General features: G+C 41.0%; 2 protein-coding genes across 3 annotated transcripts; one reads left to right on the top strand and one right to left on the bottom strand.

Moving 5' to 3' along the window:
• Nucleotides 1-2787: 2787 nt before the first annotated feature.
• Nucleotides 2788-7035, bottom strand: paqr7a (progestin and adipoQ receptor family member VII, a). The gene is made up of 2 exons (XM_016487551.1): nt 6903-7035; nt 2788-4434 (listed from the first exon to the last, which is right to left on the bottom strand). Exon 2 carries the CDS (start codon nt 4347-4349, stop codon nt 3276-3278), a length of 1074 nt encoding a protein of 357 aa, XP_016343037.1. The 5' UTR covers nt 4350-4434; nt 6903-7035; the 3' UTR covers nt 2788-3275.
• On the top strand, nt 7023-20575 carry LOC107689534 (protein NLRC3-like). 2 transcript variants are annotated; one of them, XM_016487550.1, is made up of 12 exons: nt 7023-7100; nt 7405-7444; nt 7533-7614; nt 8007-9761; nt 10493-10660; nt 11618-11791; nt 12003-12179; nt 13250-13438; nt 18145-18300; nt 19080-19253; nt 19545-19591; nt 19668-20575. In XM_016487550.1, the coding sequence occupies exons 3-12, from the start codon at nt 7544-7546 to the stop codon at nt 20288-20290; spliced, it is 3534 nt and encodes a 1177-aa protein (XP_016343036.1). In that variant the 5' UTR covers nt 7023-7100; nt 7405-7444; nt 7533-7543; the 3' UTR covers nt 20291-20575. The 2 variants fall into 2 exon arrangements, with proteins under 2 accessions (XP_016343036.1, XP_016343035.1); XM_016487549.1 differs by lacking the exon at nt 7023-7100 and having other exon boundaries at nt 7294-7444.
• Nucleotides 20576-25123: the final 4548 nt, after the last annotated feature.

The following is a 25123-nucleotide window of genomic DNA, read 5'->3' on the forward strand; positions in this document are numbered from 1 at the left end:
TGTTTGTTTACAGGATCAAAAGAAGCAAAGTTTCCTTACTTTAGCAAAGGAAAACCAGTCTCCTCTTGGCTTATATCGAAATCCTCCGACATTCTTCTTTACAAATCCTCGTTTTGAACTTCTAATTAGTGACGGTTGTTTTGTTTCGATCTCTCCGCTGCGCTTCCACGTTCGTCACTTCTGAGCGGCGCATGCGCAAAGCTGACCTCATACGTCATCCTCCCGGAGCTGCTTCTGTGTTCAACAGTGAGCGCAAGCTACATTAAAGTGATTATTACGTTTTTGAATATGGATATTTTTCTTACAAAAACGCATCAATTCGCTACAGAAGGCCTTTGTTCACCCTCTGGAGCCGTGTGAGACACTTTTTTTTATGGAAAGGTGCTTTTTATTTCACGTCTTTTGGACTGATGCATGCAACACCCACTGAGTACAACGATAGAGCTTGAAAGATCAAAGACAATTTTTAATATAACTCCGACTGGATTCGTCTGAAAGAAGAAAGTCATATACACCTAGGATGCATCGGGGGTGAGTAAAACGCAGCCTAATTTTCATTTTGGGGTGAACTAACCCTTTAAGGCTATTTTGTATTTACAGTAGGCTACTCTGTTATATTTGAATGTTTTATGTAAATACTTTAAAGGGATAGTTCACCCAAAAAAAAAAAAGGATAGCCTAATTCTGTCATAATTTTTTCATTTCTTCTGTTGAACATTAACTTCCATACTATGGAATGCCATCCATCAACTGTTTGATTATCCACATTCTTCAAAATATCAGCTTTTATGTTCAACAGATGAAAGAAACTCACAGGTTCGGATCAACTTGAGGGTGAATATTTTTTGGGTGTACTATCCCTTTAAAATATGCATCAACCCTGTTACCATAGTCCCCCTTGTTAACATGATGTACAATTCCATAATCAAAACAACTCTGCCGTCATGCCATCGTCGTCCTTTGGGATGAATATCATAATTTAGGATGTGAACTCTTCATCTCCTCTTTTATTATGATTTTTTTTCTAGGGGCCCATTTTAAATAGTCGACCCTTTTCCCATGATTTTATACATTAAAAAACTGACTACGGAAACTATTGAACCACTGCATATTTTCCTTTCCAAACAAAACCCCATTTAGAACAGTCATAATGGAATATTACGTGAACATGCTTTCTTTTTTATTCCCGTCTACATTCAATGGCAGAGAGGGGCTTAGTATTGATATGTGTGTTGTTATTGCTTAACATCTTTTGTTGATATTTCCTGTGATGATGTCTCGGGTTTGGTGTCAGGAGTTACTCAACACCGAGCTAACCGATATTCTTACTGCTTAATTACACAATTCTTTCACATATGCAAACAAGGAAACAGGAAATTAAGTGAAAAGACATGTACATGTGTACACTGACCCAAATGCCCACAGTAACAGTTCTGAAAGAGGAAGTTCCTCCCTCAGATAAAGTTGATCAGTGTGTTGGCAGCAGGGAGTTTTGCTCCAGTCCAGTCGCAGCCCTGCACTATGCATCATACGTTTTCCAGGAAGCTGTCAACGGTTTCCTGTTGTACAGTCCACACGGGACATTCAAGTTCTGCACAGATCTGCCTGACCTTTGCATTTTTGTGCTAACAAAATGTATCCAAATATAAAACTGACCACTCCAAAGAAAACACAAGAGGGCAGTACAGCCTCACTTTGAGTGTTTACTCAAACCACGTGACCATCTCCAAACAAGGTGGTCTTTCTTTCACAGAATGTTCTAGTCAGGCCCAGGTTTGCAAGATACAGGGATAGAAGCACCTACAAAACAAGCAAGTGATAGAAATGTGTTAAGAATGTGCAGCATGTAGTATATAGCATACTACTATCTACTAATTAAAATGTATAAAATTGCCGCAAGAAAGTAGCAGTTGGTTTTACATATTTATTTTTTAATCATTGCATTGTAATTCATATACTGTTAAAACAGCAGAAGGCATTATACACTGTGGAATAGTATTTAGTGCTTTAATTAAGGATCCTAAACAGAACAGGCAATTGCTGAGTGTCCCTTTTACATAAAAAGTAAAAAAAAATAGAGTAACACTAGGAAGAAGGATACTTGGAAAAAGAGAACAACAGTTACAAATGTTGACCTGGTGAAAGCACAAATTATTTCTGCATTGCCTTTTCCTTTAACATCCACATACATGACCCCGGTTTATATTGTAAGTAGGCATTGGTTTGGTGCAATAAAAGGGACCGGTAAGTGCAATAACACTATAAAGAAAATCAGTACAAATGGTCATTCAAAGCAAATACAAGCAATCTCAGTAATACAGTGCTACTGTTCGTTATCAGTTACACATTTTAGAGGTTCATCTAAAATGCTCATTAAGGCACAGCAGTGATCATGATTGCATTGGTAATACTGTCCCTCTTTAGAAGACATAGAATAAACATCTCAGAATCGTAGAAATGAAGACAGATTGTCTTTTTTTTTTACTACCTCAAAGCCAATATGATGACTGACAATATAACATTGTGTTCTTTTGTTTACATAAAAAAGACCGCATTTATAACACAATCTACAATTTAGAATTGACATACTTCAAGTAAAATCAGACATCTAGACACCTAAATATTGATATATCTTTCCATATTCTCAATACTGCACGCTGGTTTCTTTAGTGTGTACTTTGCTGGCTGGTGTGTAACTGAAGTATGGTACATCACAGGAATGAAATTAAAGGGATAGTTCACCCAAAAAAAATGGAAATCCTGTCATCATTTACTCTCCCATAATCTTCAAACCTATATGACTTAATTTCTTTTGTGGAAACAAAAGCTTGGTTACCAACATTCTTCAAAGTACCTGCTCTTCTGTAGAAGAACGAAAGTCATGCAGGCTGAGCGAATGATTTTGGAGTGATTTTGGAGCATTTTGGACTGAACTATCGCTTTAACAGAAGCAGTTCATTAATAACACATTCAGAAATACTAACACCGATGATGATCTGTTTGAACATTAAGCATTTGCTCAAAGTCCAATCCTTACAAACACAGTCATAACCTGATCCCTAACCTAACACTGTAAAATCGAATTTGATGATAAGAATGTTGTTACAGGACCAACAAGAATATTGATCCAGAAACATGAAGAATCACTGTTAGCTAAAGGCTATGTGGGCTTGAATAAAACTTTTCATCAGATTTCATCAGCCTATAACTCTAATACTCCTTGGGAGCGTGCTGACCATCCACCATTAAAGTGCAGGACAAGCTACTCCTATTCTTTACTTAGTTTTTCCCTGTAATCTTTTTACTTTCGCGAGCATATACAAGGCTATCAGAGCAGAGGTGATGAGTGTTAAAATGAAGAGCGCAACAAAGAACAATGCCTCGCCATCAGCATTGAGTTTCACATAGAAGTCTCTGCGGTTGAAGTAGTCCAAATATGAAGCGTGGATCTGGCAGACTGTACACAGAACCATCAGCACGTGGAATACCTGATGACCCTGACCTAAGAAGTCACAGTGACCTGGGAACCAGCGCTCGGGAATAGGCTGGGTGAAGAAAAAAGCACTGGAAAGAAAAAACGCCACCTGGCCGAAGTGAAAGAGCAGTGCAGGGCTGTTTCTGAAATCGCCACTCATCCAGGACAGAAACCAGATGACGAAACGATGAAACACAGGGCTGGTGTCCCAGCCGTAAGCGACGGCTGAAGGCACCACTTGGCCTACTTTGCGAACCCAGGGAGGAAGGCTGTAATTGCGATATTTCCCGTAACAGCAGCCGAAGCAAGACAGGCAACACAAGAAGCTAGCAATAGGCATGAAACAACCTCGTACACGTGTGTGCCAGCTTTCCTCAATGGCGTAGTAGTAGTGCACCACTGCACTGCCATACTGATACAGCGCCACTCCTACGTAATCCAGGTAGAAGAAGCCGTAATGGCAGATTTCAGATTTCGCCGCCAACAGGTGGGCCACGGTGCTGAAGGTCAAGTAGCTCGCTGAGGACAAGAGCAGGATGAAAAGCGGCCAGGAATGAGGGTCGTTCATGAAATCGACGGTTTCGGTAAGCCGTGCAGTTCTCGCAAGGACCACTAGCACACCAATGAGGTGCGTCCACACATTTATGGTCTCGTTGTGCCGCTGTAAGAGCGAAAGGAAGTAGTAGCGCCAGTTCTGGTGCAGCGGCCGGTAGCCAGAGTGAATGTAGCGTTCACGGAAAAACCAGGGCACCTCCGTGTCACGCAGGGTGTCGGCCGTGGAGGGTAAGGCCTCGGTGAGCATCTGGGGAACTCGCCCCACCTGCTGCAGATTAATGAAGAGTCGGCCAATCCGCTCCATAACGATTGTCGCCATGGTGATCTCTGGAGTACCGGAGGATGGGAATTTACAGGTCAGCCACACAATAGTCCAGGCCAGAACTGAGCACACACTGGCGTATCTGGGAATTCAAAGGAAAAATATATGTGAAGGGCGGTGAAAGAATTAATATTTTGCCCATTCTCACACATAATAGGTATAACAGGTAGCTGACAAATAACATCATGATTCTAAGTTAAAATGTATACATATTATTAATATTTCTGCTTTTTTTTTTACAGTTCATTTAAATACTTCTGTAAGGGAAAAAAATATTTTTAAAAGTACAAATATTCATCTATAACAGGGCTGCACAATTAACCGAATTTCTAATCGCGATTACAATTATGGATGCCACAATTACGTAATCGTTCAAAGCGGCAATTAATCGTTCAAAGTCCACTTATGTTATTCTGCGTGCTTAAGATGCATTTTTTTCTTTCTACATGTTATCTTAAGGGTTTTTCCATGATTTTAGTTTTAGTATAACATTATAATATAGTATGGGGAAGTCGTGACCTAATGGTTAGAGAGTCGGACTCGTAACCCAAAGGTTGTGGGTTCGCATATTTGAGGCTTAATACTATAGAAAACCACTAAAGGTTTTTCAGTTAGAGTGTTTTCAGCTTGTTTATTTTCATATAAAAATAATACGGCATGCAGTTGCATCAAACAATGGTATAAACATAATTTAATGTAAATTGTGATAATCGTAATTAATAATCGCAATTACAATTTCAAGGGAATAATCGACAATTATGATTTCATTATCGTACAGCCCTAATCTATAGCAGTCTTAATTACAATCATCTGATAAAAAAATGTACTTTGATAATTTACAAAAGAATTAGAAAATCAAATAATACTGTAGATAAATATAACTCTATAAAGACAAAGTTTTAAAAATCGTTCTAATTCTAGAGAATAGCGAAGCACACATAGCTATGAAGATACAGAGGAACAATATAGTTGGAATTACTTTCAGACCATTTTTTTTTTTCCAGCTGATGAATGATAAAAAACATTGACAGCCAATCAGAATCCATCCGACTTTAAGGAGCTTGAGCTTTATAGTTATCATTACAGTCATCTTTATAGTTATCATTCTTGGCGTAAACGGGTCTTAAAAGACTGTTTCTGCTTTATTTTTCATGTGAACTACCCAAGCTTCACACTTTCTTCAAATGAGGATGTTCTGATAAAGAAGCAGGAAGCATCATCTTTGAATTTCAACACCAGTTCCTGTAGTAGTTCGTTGAACTGAGGGGTTTTGGTAAACAGAAATATCTATTTTAAGTTATTTAGCCTATATATAACTGTCAGTTTATTACAGATACATATTTCAAACTATCATTAAAAGTCTTCTTTCATGTTCCATTTAAAGGGGTCATATGATGCTGCTAAAAATAACATTATTTTGTGCATTTGGTGTAATGAAATGTGTTTATGCGGTTTAAGGTTCACAGCGGCCTAGTGTGAGGGGAAGCCCCGGCTTAGCGTTCGCCGAGGCCGGGATAGAGTGAGCTGAGGAGGGCTGGACTCCGCTTCGTCCACGGTGAAAGTTGATGTATTCCCTCAGCGACCAGCACAGATCAGCTCTAGGCATGACGAAGCGGATATCGTCCTCTTTTGGAAGACCAAACAAAGTAGTTTCGCTTTCACAACGAAACACAGCGCCTTCACGACATGGCGGCAGCAGCAACAATACTACAGCGAGAATAAAAGTTCCGCCTTCTTTCTTTGCGTGAACATTTGGACGGCGTTATGCAAATCTTCCCACATAGTGAGGTAGACATGTGGGGGCGTGTTAGAACGAGCCGTTTTAGGTAGGCATGACTGACTCTTAACTTTTATAAAGAATATCTCTTTGGTTTTGAGACTTTAGTCTTTGCAACTTTACAGATCTTCTTTATGCACCAAGAGCTTGTAACACTCCAAAGAGAAAGGACAAATTTGAAATCGCATCATATGACCCCTTTAAGAAAGAAATACACATAGGCACTTTACTGTAAGGTTCAGTTCATTAACATTAGCGCTTGCTGCTTAAGAAACTCCTAAAGAAGAGATCCAAACTTTGAGTTTGCAATATGTTCATGTATCTTACTATAAAAGTGTTAAAAAAAACATATGAGAGTAAGTAAATAATGACACACTTTTCATTAACTAAACCATTAGATAACACATTTTCCATTTTCTATACATATAGCAACAGGTTTTCTATCCATATAGCAACAGGTGGTCAACAAAGTTACACCGTCCCTTCTTATTGATGCAATTCATATTCAGTTCTACATGAAATCATGGGTTCTTGTGGTGAAAAACACATGTTGATGCCAGTACGAAATATTCCAGCATTTCATTCATGCGTGGACAAAACGGACTTTAAAACGGACTTGCTGTGTCCTAAATCACAATCGGATGAATTGTAACGAGAGCTCAACAGGATTGTAACCACAACATTAACACAGAAGCACGCGAGATGCGCCACACAGTCCAACATCAAAACGACCACAGAATGGAAAAGCACTGCAAGAGACGAGGCTTGTTTACCTTTTTTGGAGTCTTCCGCAAATCTGACACCGCAAATAATTTCGGAGTGGAAACTGGCTGGATATTATCCGACCGAGCAGTTCCCTTCCTCATATGTTTCTCGGTAGTCACGCCTCTTGTGAGCGAGAGAGAGAAGACTAGACTGAGGGACCCGATGAACGCTGTCGAATAATATCAACACATCATCGCATTTCTGCGGTAATCCATGCTGATACGTTGATCATTGTTTTGATATTACGGTTAAAGTTTACAGAGAAGATATTTAGCCTAAAAAACTAAAGCAGTAAAAAAGCGAAAGTAAGAAAGCGTAAACGCGGCTAAATATTAGATTGCTATTTATTAGCTTAACGGTAGCTATATAAAAATAAAGAGTTGGTTTTAACCGAGGCAGATTGAATTTACTTTTTTGTGCCTTTATTGTTTTAATGCAGAAGTTCACTTCTGTGTCTCAGAATAGTGGCCTAACACATGCAGTCTAGATTCATGTTGTTTTGTGTCACAGGTGTGTTTTCTCAGGACCTAATTTCAACCATACCTGTCAGGTATAAGGGACATTTTATGTGTAGTGTTTTAGCCACTTTAAAGAGCCCGTGAGACCCTGTGTATAGAGTGTGTATTTTGTATTTTCAGTATTGACTACAATGGCATCAAACCAAAAAGAAAATGTTCTTCAAGACCAAACAAAAATGAATAATCAGCCCACAGAGTCGTGGTAAGTCTTGTCGTGCTCTCTCCTGTCTTGTCTTTTCATGGTCGCCGTGATTTTGCCAAGTAAGACATGTTCCTGGATCAACATTACTGTCCAGAAATACAGACTTAACCCAATCCCTACCCCTAAACCTAACCTTACCCATAATTTATTCCTAAAATCAGAGGGAAATGATAGCTGATTAACAAGGGTGTAGAAGCACCTAATCCTGATCGTAAGCCTAAAACTGACATTTCCTGAAAAGTTATCTCTCAATTCTGATTGGTTGATTGGAATGATGTTCCTGGATCAACAAGGATGTTGATCCAGGAACATGTTGTACTTGGTCAAATCACGCTCACCGTCTTTTCATATGGTATACAATCACACTGAACACATGTCTGACCCATTTCCAGCTCTTCACTTGGTGTTGAAGAAACTCCGAAAGAGGAGATCCAAACTTTGAAGTCTTCACTGCAAGAAAGCTTAAGAAAACAATATGAAGACACTCTAAAGGCTCCAGACGACATTCCTCTGAAGATGTATGTGTCAAAACGGACACATTTGGATGGCCAGATCGTCCATGAGATGCGTGAGCTGGAAAGACCCCACAATGAGGACATTAAAGATGAAAATGCCATTAATTATGATGATCTCCTGAAGCCTCATTCTTCTACAGACGGGCGTATCCGCAGCATTATGATGAGGGGAATATCTGGATCTGGCAAGTCAACAGCCGTGAGGACATTTATATTAGATTGGGCATGTGGCAAAACACACCAGCACATTGATTTTGTGTTTCCTCTTCACCTGTGTGAGCTGAACATACTACATGACAAGAAACTCAGCCTGATGCATCTCTTAGATTTGCTCTTTCTAAAGTTACTGAAGCCAGAGACCCTCAAACGATCTCAGATCCTCTTTATATGGGATGGACTTGGTGAATTTAGATTTCCTCTTGATTTTAAGCACACCAAGACATGCGCCGATCCAATGACACCGGTTTCTGTAGGTTGCATGCTGGTGAATCTTCTCAAAGGGAACCTTCTTCCTTCTGCCCAGATCTTGGTCACTTCAAGGCTAAAAGATGCAGGTCTAATTCCTCCAGAACATATACAGAGGGTGGTTGAACTTCATGGGCTTGATGACTTACAGTGGGAAGAACGGATCAGAAGTGAAGTGCGTGATCAAAACGTTGCCGCAAGAGCGACTGTTCACGTGAAATCATCCAGAACCCTGTACATCATGCGCTCCTTGCCATTCTTCTGTCAGGTGGCTTCCACTGTTTTGGAAGAGCTTTTTAGTAACAGTTGCAACACAGATCCTCCTCTCACCCTGACAGAGATGTTCACACATTTTCTCCTGATTCAAATGAAGAGACAAGTGGAAAAGTCCACTAAATCAGGCACTGAGGAGATCCTGAAGTTGGGTAAGTTGGCTTGGCACATGCTGGAAAAGGACACGTTGACCTTTATGGAGAAGGACCAGAGAGAAACCAATACTGATCCTCTTCTTCCTGTCAAACTCTCTGAAGATTGGCCCATGTTTTTCAGAAAACAGAACCTGATGGGTTTAGGGAAAATGTACCGCTTCACGCATCCCAGCGTCCAAGAGTTCCTGGCAGCATTGTATGTTGCTGTGCATTATGAACCCAGCAAGGGAAATGTAATGTCTTTTACACTTGCAGAAAAAGCTAAAACGTTGCTCAGTCCTACAGCTGATATGCACAGAAGAGCAGTAGATAGAGCTTTAAGGAGCAAAACTGGCCAACTAGACATCTTTCTCCTCTTTCTCTTGGGCATCTCTGCAGGTCCAAGCCACAGGCTCCTGTCCTGCTTTTTTCAAAATACATCTCTTCATGTAAGGACAGAGGATGTAGTCAAAAATATTTTACAGAAAATCAAGGCAAAGCCATTATTTGAGATCTCAGTTAATCTCTCTCACTGTTTGGAGGAGCTTGACGTAGCCCTGCCTGTGGTTCACAATCGAGGCCGGGTTGAATTTCAAATGGATGAGGATGTGCACGTCACTCCTTCAGAGTGGTCACATATAGCCAATACTCTGCTGACCTCTGAGGATTCATCACTGATATTTGATGTCAGGAAATACACTAATGCAGATGAAGCCATTATGAGACTGCTGCCCATCATCAAGATCTCCAGAGTCCTCAGGTGAGCACAGCGAGAATATGTATGTTTGTTTGTGTGTTTGTGTGTGTGTGTGTGAGCCCTTAAAACATTTGATAATAAAGCAATAAGCCCCAAGAAGCCGTGGTTTACAGTGAATTTATAACAGCTAAGGGGCGTTGTTAGGCACGACACGAAGCAGAGTATTCTTCCACCAAACAATGTAGTTCCTCAGAAACAGCTGTGGTTCCAACAAAGTGGTTGCCGACCGCAACACACAGAATTAAACAAAGGTGTATGTTTGTAGTGTAATTTACAACAGCTTCGAACGCGGCTCAACCAATCAGAATCAAGGACGGGACTATCCGTTTTTTAAAGGTTCACTTAGTATTTGATTTTCTCAGTAAAGTGTTTAATATGCAAATAAATGAATTGTATGTTTGAAAAACATTCATAATGATGTGTAACAAGACTCCAATCGCATCATTATTCTAATTATAGTTGTTATATTTATACTCTGCACCTTCTCTCCTGAAATATATTAAAACATTTCTCCAATGCTATCAGTAGCTGAAAACCGCCACTACATGTATGTGTAAGTTCTAGATGCCTGCAGTATCGGCCAATGCAGCATAAACAAAAAATACTGAGTGCAACTTTAACATAAATGAAAATTCAGGATGTTCAGTGTGTATAAACAGATGCCTAAACAACACGAGACGTCATTTATTTTAGCATTTTACATCAGTTAACCTATACTTTTTTTTCTACCTAAGACTGGATGAGGCCACAGATCTGAGCTGGGCACTGATCGCCTCAGCTCTGAGATCACCAGCCAATCGTATCAGAGAGATCGACATCGAGAAGAAGGCCTTCAGTTATATAAACTTGAGCCTGTTATCCGTTGGTATGAGAAGCCCTAATTGCAAAGTGGAGATACTCGGGTGAGTCCATACGACAGCAAATGAAACAGGAACAACTTCCTCCAGTTATACATACTCCTCATAGTCCTAAAGTGTTGAGTAACACTTTAGATTAGGGAACACAATTAACCAAGAGTTTTCCCTCAATAAACTCCTAATTTGCTGCTTATTGATAGTAAGGTAGTTGTTGTAGTTGTTAGGTTTAGGTATAGGGTTTGGTTAAGGGATCTAGAATCTGGTCAGCAATAATATGTGCTGTGTAAGAACTAATAAATGGCCAATATGCTAGTTATATGCATGTTAGTGAGCAACTAGTTAACAGTGAATAGTGTTCCCTAATCTAACAAGTTACCGAATGTTCTCTATTGTGCCCTTTGCAGCAATCCTGAGAATGAATCGTTATGAATTGTAGTCAGAATACATTTTGTAACACAACGCACACAAACTCAAAATGGCTCAAAACTGTAACCGAGTTGGCGTTAGTTGCTAAGCTAATAATACATTGTTTTAATAAATAATAAGAGCTCTAATAAATAATATGTCCAATGAAATATGGGGTAAAATTACACATTTTAGTTCAAATAAACCATTTTAGCAATACTTCGCAGTAGTAAAGAAATATAATCAATATTTCTGTGTCTTGGATAATATTTTTCACAGTCTTGGATAATTGTTTTGACTAAGCAGTGCTTTCTCTGTGAAGGACACATCCGTTAATTCCTATTTTTTGTAACAGCCTTAAAATACCGTCTAGGTAGTGTGTTTATCTCTTACTGAAAACAGCAAATCAGATCTTCACACCAAGGCAGTCTTAAAATCCATATGACATTACATGAAAATAAAACAATATCTCTATCTGATTTCGGATAATTTCTGTTAAAATCATATCCAGTTGGTATTTGGCATACATTCATCTTAAACTCTTAAAAACTCAAAATCGAGTACCTGCATCATCTTTCTTTACAATATTCTCTTTAGGGCACCATATTTTGGTTATCAAAAGGATGGTGATCATCTGCTCTCAGGGATTTTATTGAACCCAACACATTTGAGAGAGCTGAAACTGCTGAATTCATTCAAAATGAGTGACAGGACAGTGGAGATCATCTCTCAAATCTTAATGGACCCGGATTGTCGTCTCGAAAATCTCACGTTAGTAAAAAATTGTACTCTATTGTTATTAGTGGTCATTATTTATTGGAACAAACCACTAAATCTACTATTACACTTCTGCTTCATTTGTGTTAGAAAAAAAAGTAAAACATGGACAAGCACTACTTTTTCCCCCCCCCAGAAAATGTAGAAATTTTGTTAGTATTATTATTATATTTTTTTCATCAATATTGTGTTTTGTGCTCCACAGTTTACAAGGAATAGAAACCTTAGAGAGTTGTAAGATCTTGGCCGCAGCTCTCTGTAGCAGTTCTTGTCGTCTGCAAGAGCTGGACTTGAGCAGATGCTGTCAGAGCTCTGAAGATCAGGCTTTACAGCTTCTGTCGGAGGCATTCAGACACCCAAACTTCAAAATAACAGTTCTGAGGTAAATAAAGCAGTAAACAGGAACACAGATTGATTTCCTTAAAGCTAAAGTGTGCAATTTCTGCAGGTTTAGGTACTCAAACAGTTTTTTGATAATAGTTCAGAATCAACTATTTGTGTCCCTGCATAATAATCTGAGATAATATCTAAAGAATTGCACACTTTAGCTTTAATAGTCATACAATACTAAGAATATTTACATTTTGAGATTACAGATGACACAGTTTCTTTTAAATTTTCCAAAATTCCACCACTGACACTACTGTCACGTAAGAATTGAAACACATTTTCCTGCACTGAAAATGTTTAGCACACAGTAATCTTATTCAGATTAACCTTTTACCAGCACATCAGTTAGATAATCTGGGTTGCCATAGTTAAAGGGGTCATGAACTGCATTTTTTATTTTTATTTGATAATATTATCTGAGGCCCACCTATTATGTTAGCAAGATTTTTACATCAAAAAACATCATAATTGGAGTTTTTGACCCTCTCTACAGAGCGGTCTGTTTTTATAGGCGGGACTCCTTTCAAGAATCAGAAGTAAATGCCCACTGCTGTAACTAATGGTTTCCACTGCATGGTACGGCTCGGCACGGCTCGGCTCAGTTTGCGTTTCCACTGCAGTTTAGTACCGCTTTAGAGTGGGCGGGATTATAGACATGTCGTTATAGTTGAAAAAAAACTTTTTCATTCCGCGTCATCCCATTAAGCTCCCGCTGGATCCGCTCCTCGGCAATCAACGAGAGGAACGTCTGTACTTCCTCAACAGACCACGAAACAGCCATTATTTTGTTGTTTAAAAAAAGGTGCGATCGTTCGAAACTGTTGCATTCGTTCGAAAAAAGTTGAAAAAAAAAGCTGTTTTTGAACTAATAAGAATGTTTTGAGTTCTGAAACTTACGGGATGTTTTTATAGTACATTGACCTGTTACATGTCAAAAGATCAAGGAAAATTTAATTTCTCAGTTCATGACCCCTTTAATGTGCTGTGTGCTCATTTTTAAACAAGAATTATATTAAATCTACAGAGAAAAGTTTACATGAACTCTCCTAACTCTCTTTGCAGGTTGGAAATCTGTTCTATAAAGCATGAAACAGCACCAGCATTATTCTCTGCTTTTCAAGAGAACCCTTCACACCTGAGAAAACTTGAACTAAGTTTCTTTTTACCGTTGACTCTTAAACTTCAGCAACTTTTCTCTGTGCTGGCGGATCCTTGCTTCAAACTAGAGACGTTGCGGATAGCTCACCTACGGTATGATAAGTAATCCAGTACAAAACCTTACAACAAACCAGCCTAAATTCCTTATCTTCTTTCTCCTGGTGTGTGTCTGAGAATTAGACTTTTTCAGACTTTTAATCTGTGACATCCAATCTTATTTTAATTTTTGAGAATTGGTTGCTCTTGCTTTGAACAAAATCCACCAATAGCAATACTGACCAATATTTATATCTCGTAATGGAACAAAACCAAAAAAAAAAAAAAAATCTTAAAAGAACAGTAGTGACTGATATTTATATCTCTTAATTGAACAAAACCAAAAAATATTTAAATCTGTTAGTGGAACAATACAGAACAATATTTAAATCTCTTAATAGAACGAGCATGCTAGACATCTGTAACGTGAGGAGACGTGACAACGCAGTAGTTGATCCAAGTGCAGGCTTTATTCCAAAGAGTGGTCAAACAGGCAGGGTCACACAACAGCAAACAGGTACAATGCAGGGCGAGACAAAATAGTAATCCAATAAACAGGCGAAGGTCAGGGCAGGCAGCAACAATCAGAAATCAGAAACAGTCCAGGGTCAAAAACAAGGCAAGGCAAGGCAAGGCAAGGAACTAGGAAAACACGGGAACTTGGGAACGCTACAGGCTAGACAATACTGAGCAGTGTGTGTGAGTGTGAGTTAGGGATGGCTGATGCGTTTCGACACTGTGTCGAGATCCCGAAGTGCAGATGTTTCGAAACACTGCTCCGAATTGTGATTCGAAACACCCATGTCACGTGACTAAGGCGAATCGAAGCATTGGGGCGTTTTCGAGACACGTATCTGCTTTTGATCGACAGGGTCAGGAACAAAGCACACAATCGCACATCTGTCTTAACCTAACTCCCGCAAAGTATAAAAGTGGAGTTAATGCAGCAGAACAATTAATATATTTAAATAAAAATCTTTATATGTAAAAAATGTCAGGCACTGTGGCTTGATGTCTTTTATTAATGTAAATTTTTTCCATGACCAAAATAACATATTCACAAAGAGTTCATTCAGTTGTCAGAGAGATGTTACAACACATTACAAGAACAGAACAATAAAAACACAACTTTCAAATATTTATTATAATTATATGCATGCTTCACCCAGGATTCAAACCTAAAGTGACAGGTTCTAACAACATGCCAGCCATGCACACTAACCACTCCCCCAATCCACATGGTGAAATGACCAGCACAACATATACATTATAATTATATAATAGAGTCGTTGTCAATGCCGTTTCAGAGCAATACTTGAAAATGACCACTAGGTGTCACCGTATAGACAGGTGTCGAATTGTTTTGAAGCCTCAGCACATTTGCTTCGACTGTTTCAGTGTTTCATGAAGCCTCGCTCTGCCCACCACTAGTGTGAGTGCAACCTTTATAGTCCTTCTAATTGGAAACAGGTGGAGTCTGCTAATGAGTTCCTAGGCAGAGGGTTATGGGAAATGGAGTCCGGGGTTGAGTGGCAAGGGTAATGAATGGAGTGCCCTCTAGCGGAGCTCATGGGCACTCCAGCTGTTGATCGTAACAACAACACTATGAATACAATAAAACTAGACCTAAATCTAGAGGATAACTTTCATCATCGTTTTATATCATTTTGCCCCACACTAAAACTTGCTCTATGGTAAAGCACTAAAGCATTAACGATATAACAGTATGACTTTCTGTAAAGCTGCTTTAAAAACCCGAAACTGCTGCTCAGCCACCTGGAGCGTCTTGGGCTGAAAATCAATTTGGCCAAGAGCTCCCTGTCTCCCAGCCAGCAAGTTGTCTTCCTGGGGACAGTTATCATTTCGGCCCAGATGTTGGCCTGGATTACACCGGAACACTCTCCTCTCTGACAGTTCAGCGGCTCGCAGCTTCATTCAGATTTGGGACTTCTCATCCCACTGGTAACCCAAGGTAACCCACTGCTGTATCATCCCATTGGGACTGACCTCTAGAAGGATGGTAGTCACGACAGAGGCCTCCAACTTGGGTTGAGGAGCACTGTATGAGAGCAGACCAGCGTCCGGCTCCTGATCCAACCTGGAGCAATGCCTGCACATCAACTGCCTCGAGATTATGGCTGTTTTTATAGCCCTGGAAACCTTCCTGCCAGCCTTAAGAGGACACCATGTCTTGGTCTGCTCGGACAACATGACGGTGGTAGCCTTTATAAATCACCAAGGCGGTGTAAGGTCACACTCCCTTTACGGGACGGCGAGACGCATCCCCCTATGGGCTCACTGTCCAGGGGCAATGTAGCTCCAGGAGAATGGAGAGAGACTACACCCCCAAACGGTTCAAATGATTTGGTCTGTCATCGGGAGGCCAGAGTTGGACCTCTTCGCCTCAGAAGACAACTCTCACTGCTCAAATTATTTCTCAAAGGAGCGAGATGCCCTGCCCACAAACGGCCCAGCACTAGCCTGTATGTCTTCCCCCCTGATTTACTTGCTTCCTAGGTCATCAGACGGGTCAGGGAAGTCAGGTGCTTGGTCCTCCTGGTGGCCCCACTCTGGAGGAATCAGACATGGTTCCCCGAGTTAATTCAGCTGCTATAGGCAGCTCCTTGGCCAATCCCATTGAGGATGAACCTCCTCTCTCAAGTGAGAGACATGGTTTGGCATCCCCGGCTCGAGCTGTGGAGCCTTCATCCGTGTCATCTGTGTCATCCGTGTTAACCTTTCTACAAAAGCTGCTGGATAAGGGGCGCACTCCTTCCACGCTCAAAGTATACATGGCAGCCATTGCGGCGAATCTTGCTCTCATTGCTGGCCAGTCAGTCGGCAAAAACGACCTTGTCGTTAAGTTCCTGAGGGAAGCTCAAAGATTGAATCTGCCTCGGCCTCATACTGTGACAACTTGTGACTTATCCATAGTCCTCAGGGCCCTACGAGGCCCTCCCTTTGAGCCGCTCCAGTCAGCCGACTTTCGGCCCCTGTCACTTAAGACCGCCCTCCTTTTGGCTTTAATGTCGGTCTAGCAAGTGGGTGACATACAATCACTGTCAGTAAATGCTTCATGCCTTGAGTTTGGGCCTAATGGCTATGTGCCTAAAGTGTTCTCCACTCCATTCAGAGCAGCTCTTTGTTTGCTTCGGTGGCCGCTCTAAAGGACTGCCAGTCACAAAGCAGAGACTCTCTGGATAGTTGACCCTATAACCCTGGCTTACACCTCAGTGGGCTTACAGTGTCCTATCGGAGTGAGGGCCCATTACACCAGAGGAATTGCCTTCTCCTGGGCTTGGTCCAGCGGAGTTTCTACTAATGATATCTGTGCGGCTGCTGGCTGGTCTTCGCCGTCTACCTTCACCGGGTTTTATAACTTGGACATCTCTGCCCTTCAGGCATGGATTTTGTCTGCCTAATTTACCTAATCCCCTGTGTAAGTGTAGAAGGTCTTGTTATGTAGACCCCAGCCTGGTGGCTTGGGTCTCATAATTGCCTCATGCTTTTAGGAGCCCTCATAAGGGCACACAGGGGCTGGGCTCGCAGAGTGGCTTCATTCTGCACTTGCTTATAGCACAGCGATATTGGATACGTTCCCCATAAGCATGTCAACGCAATGGGAGAGACCGTTCAAAAGCTAACACTCTAGTTACTAACGTAACCTCAGTTCCCAATGTAACCTCGGTTCCCTGGGATAAGGGAAAGAGCGTTGCGTAAGCTGCCGTGCTATAAGGCTGCATGCAAGTCGATGACTATCACTATCAGTCAAAAGATTCTAATGAAGTGGCGCTCAGAGCCGACTTATATAGCAGTCGGCCTCACCCATTTTGGCTGGCTGAATAGCCATTTGTTTGTGCAGCTAGTAGTTTCCCCATAAGTGTGTAAAAGCAATGATCGTTCCCTTATCTCAGGGATCTCAGATTACATTGGTAACTGGAGCGTTTTGTTACATTCAGTAGTTTTTCTGCACATTGAATATTACTGACAAATACGGATTTGATGGGAGAAACATACTAAGCTGGGAAACACGAATTTAATGCAACCTAATAAGAAAAACATAATAACCAACAATATGTGCCTATAAATGCCTTTATTTACATCATAGATAAATCGCATTGGGATGTTAGGGAACGTGATGATTAAAATAGATTAAATCACTGTACCTTTTGGAATTATGTCATCAGACATTTAGGGCCTGATAACAGTTTGCACCAGCGCAAACCCTCTTTTGGCATTAAAAAACTACTGTCAGGATTCACTAAAGACACACAGTGGAACATTAGTGATGAAAAGATGTGGATAAAGTTATTTTTGCAGCTGACCTTACTGCATATGCATTTGTAGGAATTTCTCTTTCAGGCGTAAAATTTATGTTTTTACCTTAGTAAATCATGCAAGGTGATTTACTAAGGTTTACAGTAGTCACTTTACTGGTATTTGCATCATTATTTAACGTCTCATTATTAGCATGTCTAAACCCATTTTTCGCCTGTGCTGTTAATAGATTACACACACCTGATGATAATCGGCTCTCATCTGACCCTTCACTCTTTTGCGTTGCTCTTGGTAGATTGAGTTGGTCATTATGGAAATGTGCCGGCTGTCCCTTAGTGCGAGTGTCCCAGGAATCACCATGTTATTACATATCATATAAACATTGATGAGATGGGAAGTGAGCTGAGAATGTCCACGGCTGAGAAAGACACCTAACAATGTAATGTCATCACATGTAAATGTAATGTTTTTGGTTTTTGTCTCAGTCAATTACAGGCTGATTCTCTTGAAACTCTGGCTTCAGTTCTTGGATCTTGCAGCCTCAGATCTCTGGATCTCAGCATGTGTGGCCTGACAGATTCTTCTGTGGAGCTGCTCTCTGCTGGACTGAGTAACCCTGGCTGTAAACTGGAGATACTCAGGTGAGTCTGAACAGAAAAGATGAAAATAGACTAGAATAGTAACTAAAGGTGTGATTTTGTGTTTTCATTAAAACTGTTTTATTGATCTTAAATATTTCACATATACAAGACTGCCACAATAGATCATGGAACGGCACAAGGGAGAGAAAACACTTCTGTTTATCAAAGTGGATACAGATATCAGTGAATGCTAGTATTCTCAATATTATTGAAATGTTAATGTCAAATTGACTAACTGGCATCTTATAACTAATACATATATTTATAACAGATCATTTATAACATCAGTTTTGGCTAAAAAAGATCATTATTGTGTTAGATGAGAAGGGCATTGAGTAGACATTACAAAAAGTAGCTTTAAAAAGAAATTTTGATTCAAAATTGCATAAATGATAATAAATTGGTACATAAAAAACGATATTAAAATATACATTTATTAAAAAATTAAACTCTAAATATGAAACTAAAACCGGCAGTAGGTGGTGACAAGTCAGTGACTTAATGAGTGAGTCATTCATTCAACCGATTAATTCAAACAGCTGATTAATTCAGAAGCAAAGTGAGTGGCCCTGTCAGGATCCAAACACCTCAGTCTCCACACACACAAGACATCACACAGACCAGAGAGTGCACGGCCCATCAAATAAATGCAGATTTTGAACAAGAAACTTCTTTCCAAAACATAAAAAAATCTTACTGACCTCAAACTTCTGAACGGTAGTGTATTTCAGCACTGTATGATGTAGGAATCAGTAAATATGAGCTCCTTTTCCCTGAAGGATGACACACTGCAGCATCACAGAAGCAGGAGCTGCTTGTTTGGCAAGGGCTTTCTCGTCCAACCCATCACACATGCGGGAAATAGACTTGAGCATCAATCCTGTTAAAGGCCCAGGATTTGACCAGCTCAGATCTGTTTTGGAAGATCCAGCAACCCGATTAGAGAAATTAACGTGAGTCTAGCAAAATAGTAGAAGATCTGTCTTTTTAATATTCTGGTAAAACATTATTAAAAAGAAACATTGTATCTGTTAATATTATTTAATGGACCTGAGCTAACATGAACAGTTTATTAAGAGTAACAACGATTAATAAATTATGTATTGTTCATTGTTAGTTAACATTAGTTGATGCATTAACTAACTTTAATTAATGAGACCTTATTATAAAGTGTTACCACATTTATTTATATTATAAATTAATTTCTCTTCAAATTTGACTCTTTAACTAACATTTACCGACAGTGTGGACGGCCTAGAGGAGCAACGTGACATGGAAACTCTACAACAATGTTAGTCTGCTGTTTTCTTAAATTTGATATTGAGAAATCAAATTGTGTGATCATAACACTTTATTTTAATTTTCAGATGCGTGCCGGCTGACTTGGGATCCAAACACAGCTTCTTCAAGTGTGCAGGTGTCAGAGGAAGATGAGGCTCTTGTGGAGTATCGCAGAAACCCAGAACATGTTCCACATCATCCAGAAAGGTTCAAAGATCAAGACCAAATCATGAGTCGGGAAGGTCTTAGCAGCCGTCATTTCTTCCAGCTGGAGTGGTTTGGCAGGTGGGCCACTATTGGAATGGCCTATAAAGACATAAGCAGGAAGGGAAGTTCAGCAGCCTGTAGCATTGGACTTAATAATAAATCTTGGGGCATTTTGGTGAACACCCCCTCTTCTCTCTGTAAAGCTCTTCATGGAGGAGTAGAGACGCAGCTTCCTAACTGCTCACCCTGGAGAGTCGGAGTCTATCTGGACTGGGCGGCAGGAACTCTGTCCTTTTACGACACCACACAAGACAAGGCTGAACTCATCCACACCTTCCATGCTAAGTTCACTCAGCCTCTCTTTCTGCTGGTCAGTATTAGTGCTGGAGTTAAAATTTTACCAGACGTGCCTCCTCCTGTCTGTGTCCATGACCACGATCCCTGGGATATGTTCAGGGGCTACAAGGACTGTAAGGGATGTAACGGATCAAAGGTTTGCTAGATAAACCGATGTGCTCTCCTTTTGTGGAACATCTGATGATAGTGTTTGTATCCATGATCATTTGGATTTCAAGGACATGTTAGAAAATGATTAATTAAATGTACTTTGACAGAGAGAGAGCAGTTGATCCGCTAGAGGGAGACATTCTCTTATAAAACCTGATCTTAAAGAAAATGAACATTCTGTCATCATTTACTCACCTTCATGTCATTCCAGACCTGTATGACTGGCTTTCTTCTGTGGAACACAAAAGTAGAAATTTTACAGAATACAAACAGTTTTGGCTCCCACTGACTTCCACTGTATGGACAAAAAACACAATGGAAGTCAATGGGAACCAGAACTGTTTGGTTCCCAACATTCTTCAAAATGTCGTCTTCTGTGTTTCACAGAAAAAAAGTAAGACATACAGGTTTAGAACGACATGAGGATGAGTAAATGATGACCGAATGATCATTTTTGGGTGAACTATCCCTTTAAGATCAACATTATTCAAAATATCTTTCGCAGTATAAAGTCAGTCAATCAGGTTTGCAATAACTTGAGAACATTATGACAGAATTTTCATTTTCATTCATCAACTGTCTCTTTAAGTACAGTGAGGTGGTTTTTACCACAGTAAAAGTCTGGGGGAAGTCGTGGCCTAATGGTTAGAGAGTCGGACTTGTAACCCAAAGGTTGTGGGTTCGAGTCTCGTACCGGCAGGGATTGTAGGTGGAGGGAGTGACTGTACAGCGCTCTCTTCCACCTTCAATACCACAACTGAGGTGCCCTTGAGCAAGGCACCGAACCCTCAACTGCTCCCCGGGTGCCGCAGCAAAAAATGGCTGCCCACTGCTCCGGGTGTGTGTTCACTGCTGTGTGTGTGCACTTTGGATGGGTTAAATGCAGAGCACTAATTCCTAGTATGGGTCACCATACTTGGCCACATGTCACGTCACTTTCAGTGATCTAAAATGAATATTTTACTGGATAGGTAACATTAATAACTCCACCCTACAACATATTTGCTGAATGAAATCCAATGCTTGTTTCTAACTTTTTGATTTTTAAATTGCAAGTGATTTTCACATCTCACATGTAAATGATTCTGAAGATAATTATTTTATGCCTAATCCTGATTTCCACTTTTCCACTCCTTTGTAGATTGGAAAGTGGAGAGGTGGAAAGTAACAAATTACATTTACTCACGTTACTGTAATTGAGTAGCTTTTTTGTGTACTTCTACTTTTTAAAGTATTTTTTTTTAATCTGTAATTTTACTTTTACTTAAGTATATTTTGTTTGAAGTATTGTACTTCGCTACATTTTAAAACACGTTAATTACTGAGTAAAAAAAAAATCGCTGCCTGGAAACTACTGCAGTAAGCTAACTGGCACTAAAATCACAAGAAAGATGCAAACGGACAAGACAGGCGTTAGTGGTGCAGACCCAGCTGAAAACGAAACCCCGTCGTATTCTGCTTAAGTTGAACTCGAAGGAAATGAAGTGAACCCCTGGTCATATTTAAGCTCTATTATGCAGTGTACAGCTGTGTTTGCCTAGGGAGACCAAACTAGCAGCTTATAAAATCTCGAAATCAACCCTTCGCAAGCATGTAGAGGTAAGCTAAATACTTGCACCGTTGCATTGGTGGTTAAAATGAAGCTGACAGTTTAGCAAAAGGTTTTGCACAAATTATCCAAAAAGACAGTGGTGCAGGGTGTGCGATATATATCGTCTGCGATAATATCGTAATTGTTGTTTTAGCGATGTGCGATTTGACATTATCGAGTATTTTGCAAAAACCATTCAAAACATCCCTACAGAGCGCAGTTTAGCAAAAGGTTTTGCCCAAATTAGCCAAAGACAGTGGTGCATGGTGTGCGATATATATCGTCTGTGATAATATCATAATTGTTGTTTTAGCGATGTGCGATTTGACACTATCAGTATTTTGTCAAAAACCAAACCTAACACTCCTACACAGAGTGCCGTGAAGTCTAGACTAACGTTAGTGCCGCGCGCGCATTTGGAGTGCGTTCTTTCACTGCGTGATTCAGTCAAATGCATTTAGAATGAACACAAAATTGAAGATATAGGGGCAGAAAATTTAATTTCGTATAGTAAATCAATATCACACAAAGAGTGCCATTTTTTCCTCCAAAAATCAGCATGATTACATATAGATTTTTTTTGTTTGTTCAATAAACAAGAAGTTAATTAAGAGACTTGCGTTTTAGACACCATATTGCCTGTTTTTGCTCTATTTCAACAACAAAAATAATTCCAAACAGCCACCATAGCACAGTTTTGCATCTCTGAGCAATGACGGTGTTTCGTTCCTGAATGAATCAACCGTTTAAATGATTCGGTTCAATCGCAATGACTCACTTATTAACAGTGACTTGCTGCCACCTACTGGCGGTTTTAATTTCACATTTAAAGTATCTTTTGATTTTTTTATTTATTTATTAACTTTTTTCAAATGAGTATTCAACACTTTATGTCTTATATATCAAAACATTATTTCTGCATTTGTAACTGCAGGTTAAATGCATTCATGTCCTGCATTAAACAGTGTGTAAAGACGTGTTTCCTCTGCATTGCAAAGATGAATTTTGTTGATACTGATTTAATTTGCCTGGTAACAGCCCAAATGTCTTATTATTCTAAATAACCCATGACTAAACGTCACACATCCAGACTGATTTGGTCCCCAGAGTCACGTCTGGCCTTCGACGAATTAAAAACTCGGTTCACCACTGCTCCTATTCTCCGACATCCAGACCCAGAGCGCCCATTCATTGTGGAGGTCGATGCTTCTAACACCGGGGTAGGTGCTATACTATCTCAACGTCATGGTTCGCCAGCTAAGATGTACCCATGTGCTTTCTTCTCCCGCAAACTGACCGCCACCGAACGGAACTACGACGTGGGCAACCGTGAACTCCTTGCCATGAAACTAGCGCTAGAGGAATGGCGGCATTGGCTGCATTGCCACTCACCCGTTCACCGTCCTAACCGATCATAAGAACTTGGAGTACCTGCGTTTGGCTAAACGTCTAAACCCCAGACAAGCCAGGTGGGCGTTGTTCTTCACAAGATTTCGGTTCACTGTCACATACAGACCGGGTTCCAAGAACACCAAAGCTGACACTCTCTCATGCCAAACTGAGGAAACAGTCCAGGCCACCGCTAACGACACTATCCTTCCTGAAAACCTTCTCGTGGCACCTGTACAGTGGGATATCATGACCGAGATCGAACATCTGAACCTCCAAGATCCACCGCCTCCCGAATGCCCTGTTAATCTCACTTATGAACCAGAACCCCAACGACAGCAACTGTTCTCTCAGGTACAAGTTACGCCCAGCTCAGGTCATCCTGGAATCACTGCCACAGTACACCTGCTCAGGAATCGATTCTGCTGACCGACACAACCAGATTCATCCAGAACTGTATCATGAGTCACACTTCCAAATCACCCAGACAGCTCCCGGCCGGCCTGCTAAACCCACTACCGACACCACAACGACCTTGGTCTCATATCGCCATCGACTTCATCACCGACCTACCCAATTCCCAAGGTAACACCACCATACTCACAATCATAGACCGATTCTCCAAAGCCTGCCGCCTAATTCCTCTACCCAAGCTCCCTACAGCCTTCGAAACCGCCGAACTGCTCTGCAACCAGGTGTTCAGATTCTATGGCCTACCCGAAGATATCGTGTCAGATCGAGGGCCTCAATTCACTTCCAAAGTATGGTCCGCCTTCTTCAAACACCTCAACGTCAACATCAGCCTTACATCTGGTTACCATCCTCAATCCAACGGGCAAGCAGAACGTCTGAATCAGGAGGTGATTCGATTCCTCAGATCATACTGTCAGCAACAACAATCGGACTGGAGCAGGTATCTATTTTGGGCAGAATACGCACAGAATTCACTGGTGAAACCAGCCACAGGGATGACCCCGTTCAAGTGCATCCTGGGTTTTCAACCACCATTGTTTCCCTGGTCTGGCGAACCCACCGACCTACCCTCGGTCACAGACTGGCTGCAACACAGCGAGGAGGTCTGGGACCGAGCTCACACCCACCTACTTCATGCTGTCAGACGACAAGAACAACAAGCTAACCGACTTCGACGTCCCAGTCCAGAGTACACACCGGGCCAATGGGTATGGCTTTCGACTAAAGATCTCCGCCTCCGGTTACCATGTAAAAAGCTCAGTCCCATGTATGTTGGTCCCTTCAAAATTTCTAGGCAAATAACTCCAGTATCATTCCATTTAGAACTGCCCTCTAATTATCGTATTTCTCCCACATTCCTTGTATCACTGCTTTAACCCGCTGGTGGTCCAAGAGGAGAGACGGAGGAGGAAGCCAGGCCGCAGACCCCACTGCCTATCCTGATTGATGGCGAGGAGGCGTATCGAGTGCACGAGTTGCTAGACTCCAGACGCCGGGGCGGCACCCTCCAGTATCTGGTCGATTGGGAGGGGTCCGGTCCGGAGGAGCGATCATGGGTCAGAGCTGGAGATATCCTGAACCCCACTCTCACTGAAGAGTTTCACAGGACGCATCCGGAGAAACCGGCCCCTCGACCTCGTGGAAGACCCCGGTGTCGCCTGCTTCCTCGCGTCAGGAGTCGCTCGCAGGGGGAGGGCGCTGTTACAGAGGAGGCTCCCGTACCACCTCCTCCGCACCACCAGAGGGAACTGTCCCCAGAATATTAGCGATCTCCCATTCGGACTCCATTTCCCATCATCCTTTATACCTGGGACTGATTACACAACCACACCTGCACCTCATTTGCACACTCACACACACACACACACACACATA

Source organism: Sinocyclocheilus anshuiensis, unplaced genomic scaffold, assembly GCF_001515605.1.
Source record: "Sinocyclocheilus anshuiensis isolate Anshui unplaced genomic scaffold, SAMN03320099.WGS_v1.1 scaffold369, whole genome shotgun sequence".
NCBI lineage: Eukaryota > Metazoa > Chordata > Actinopteri > Cypriniformes > Cyprinidae > Sinocyclocheilus > Sinocyclocheilus anshuiensis.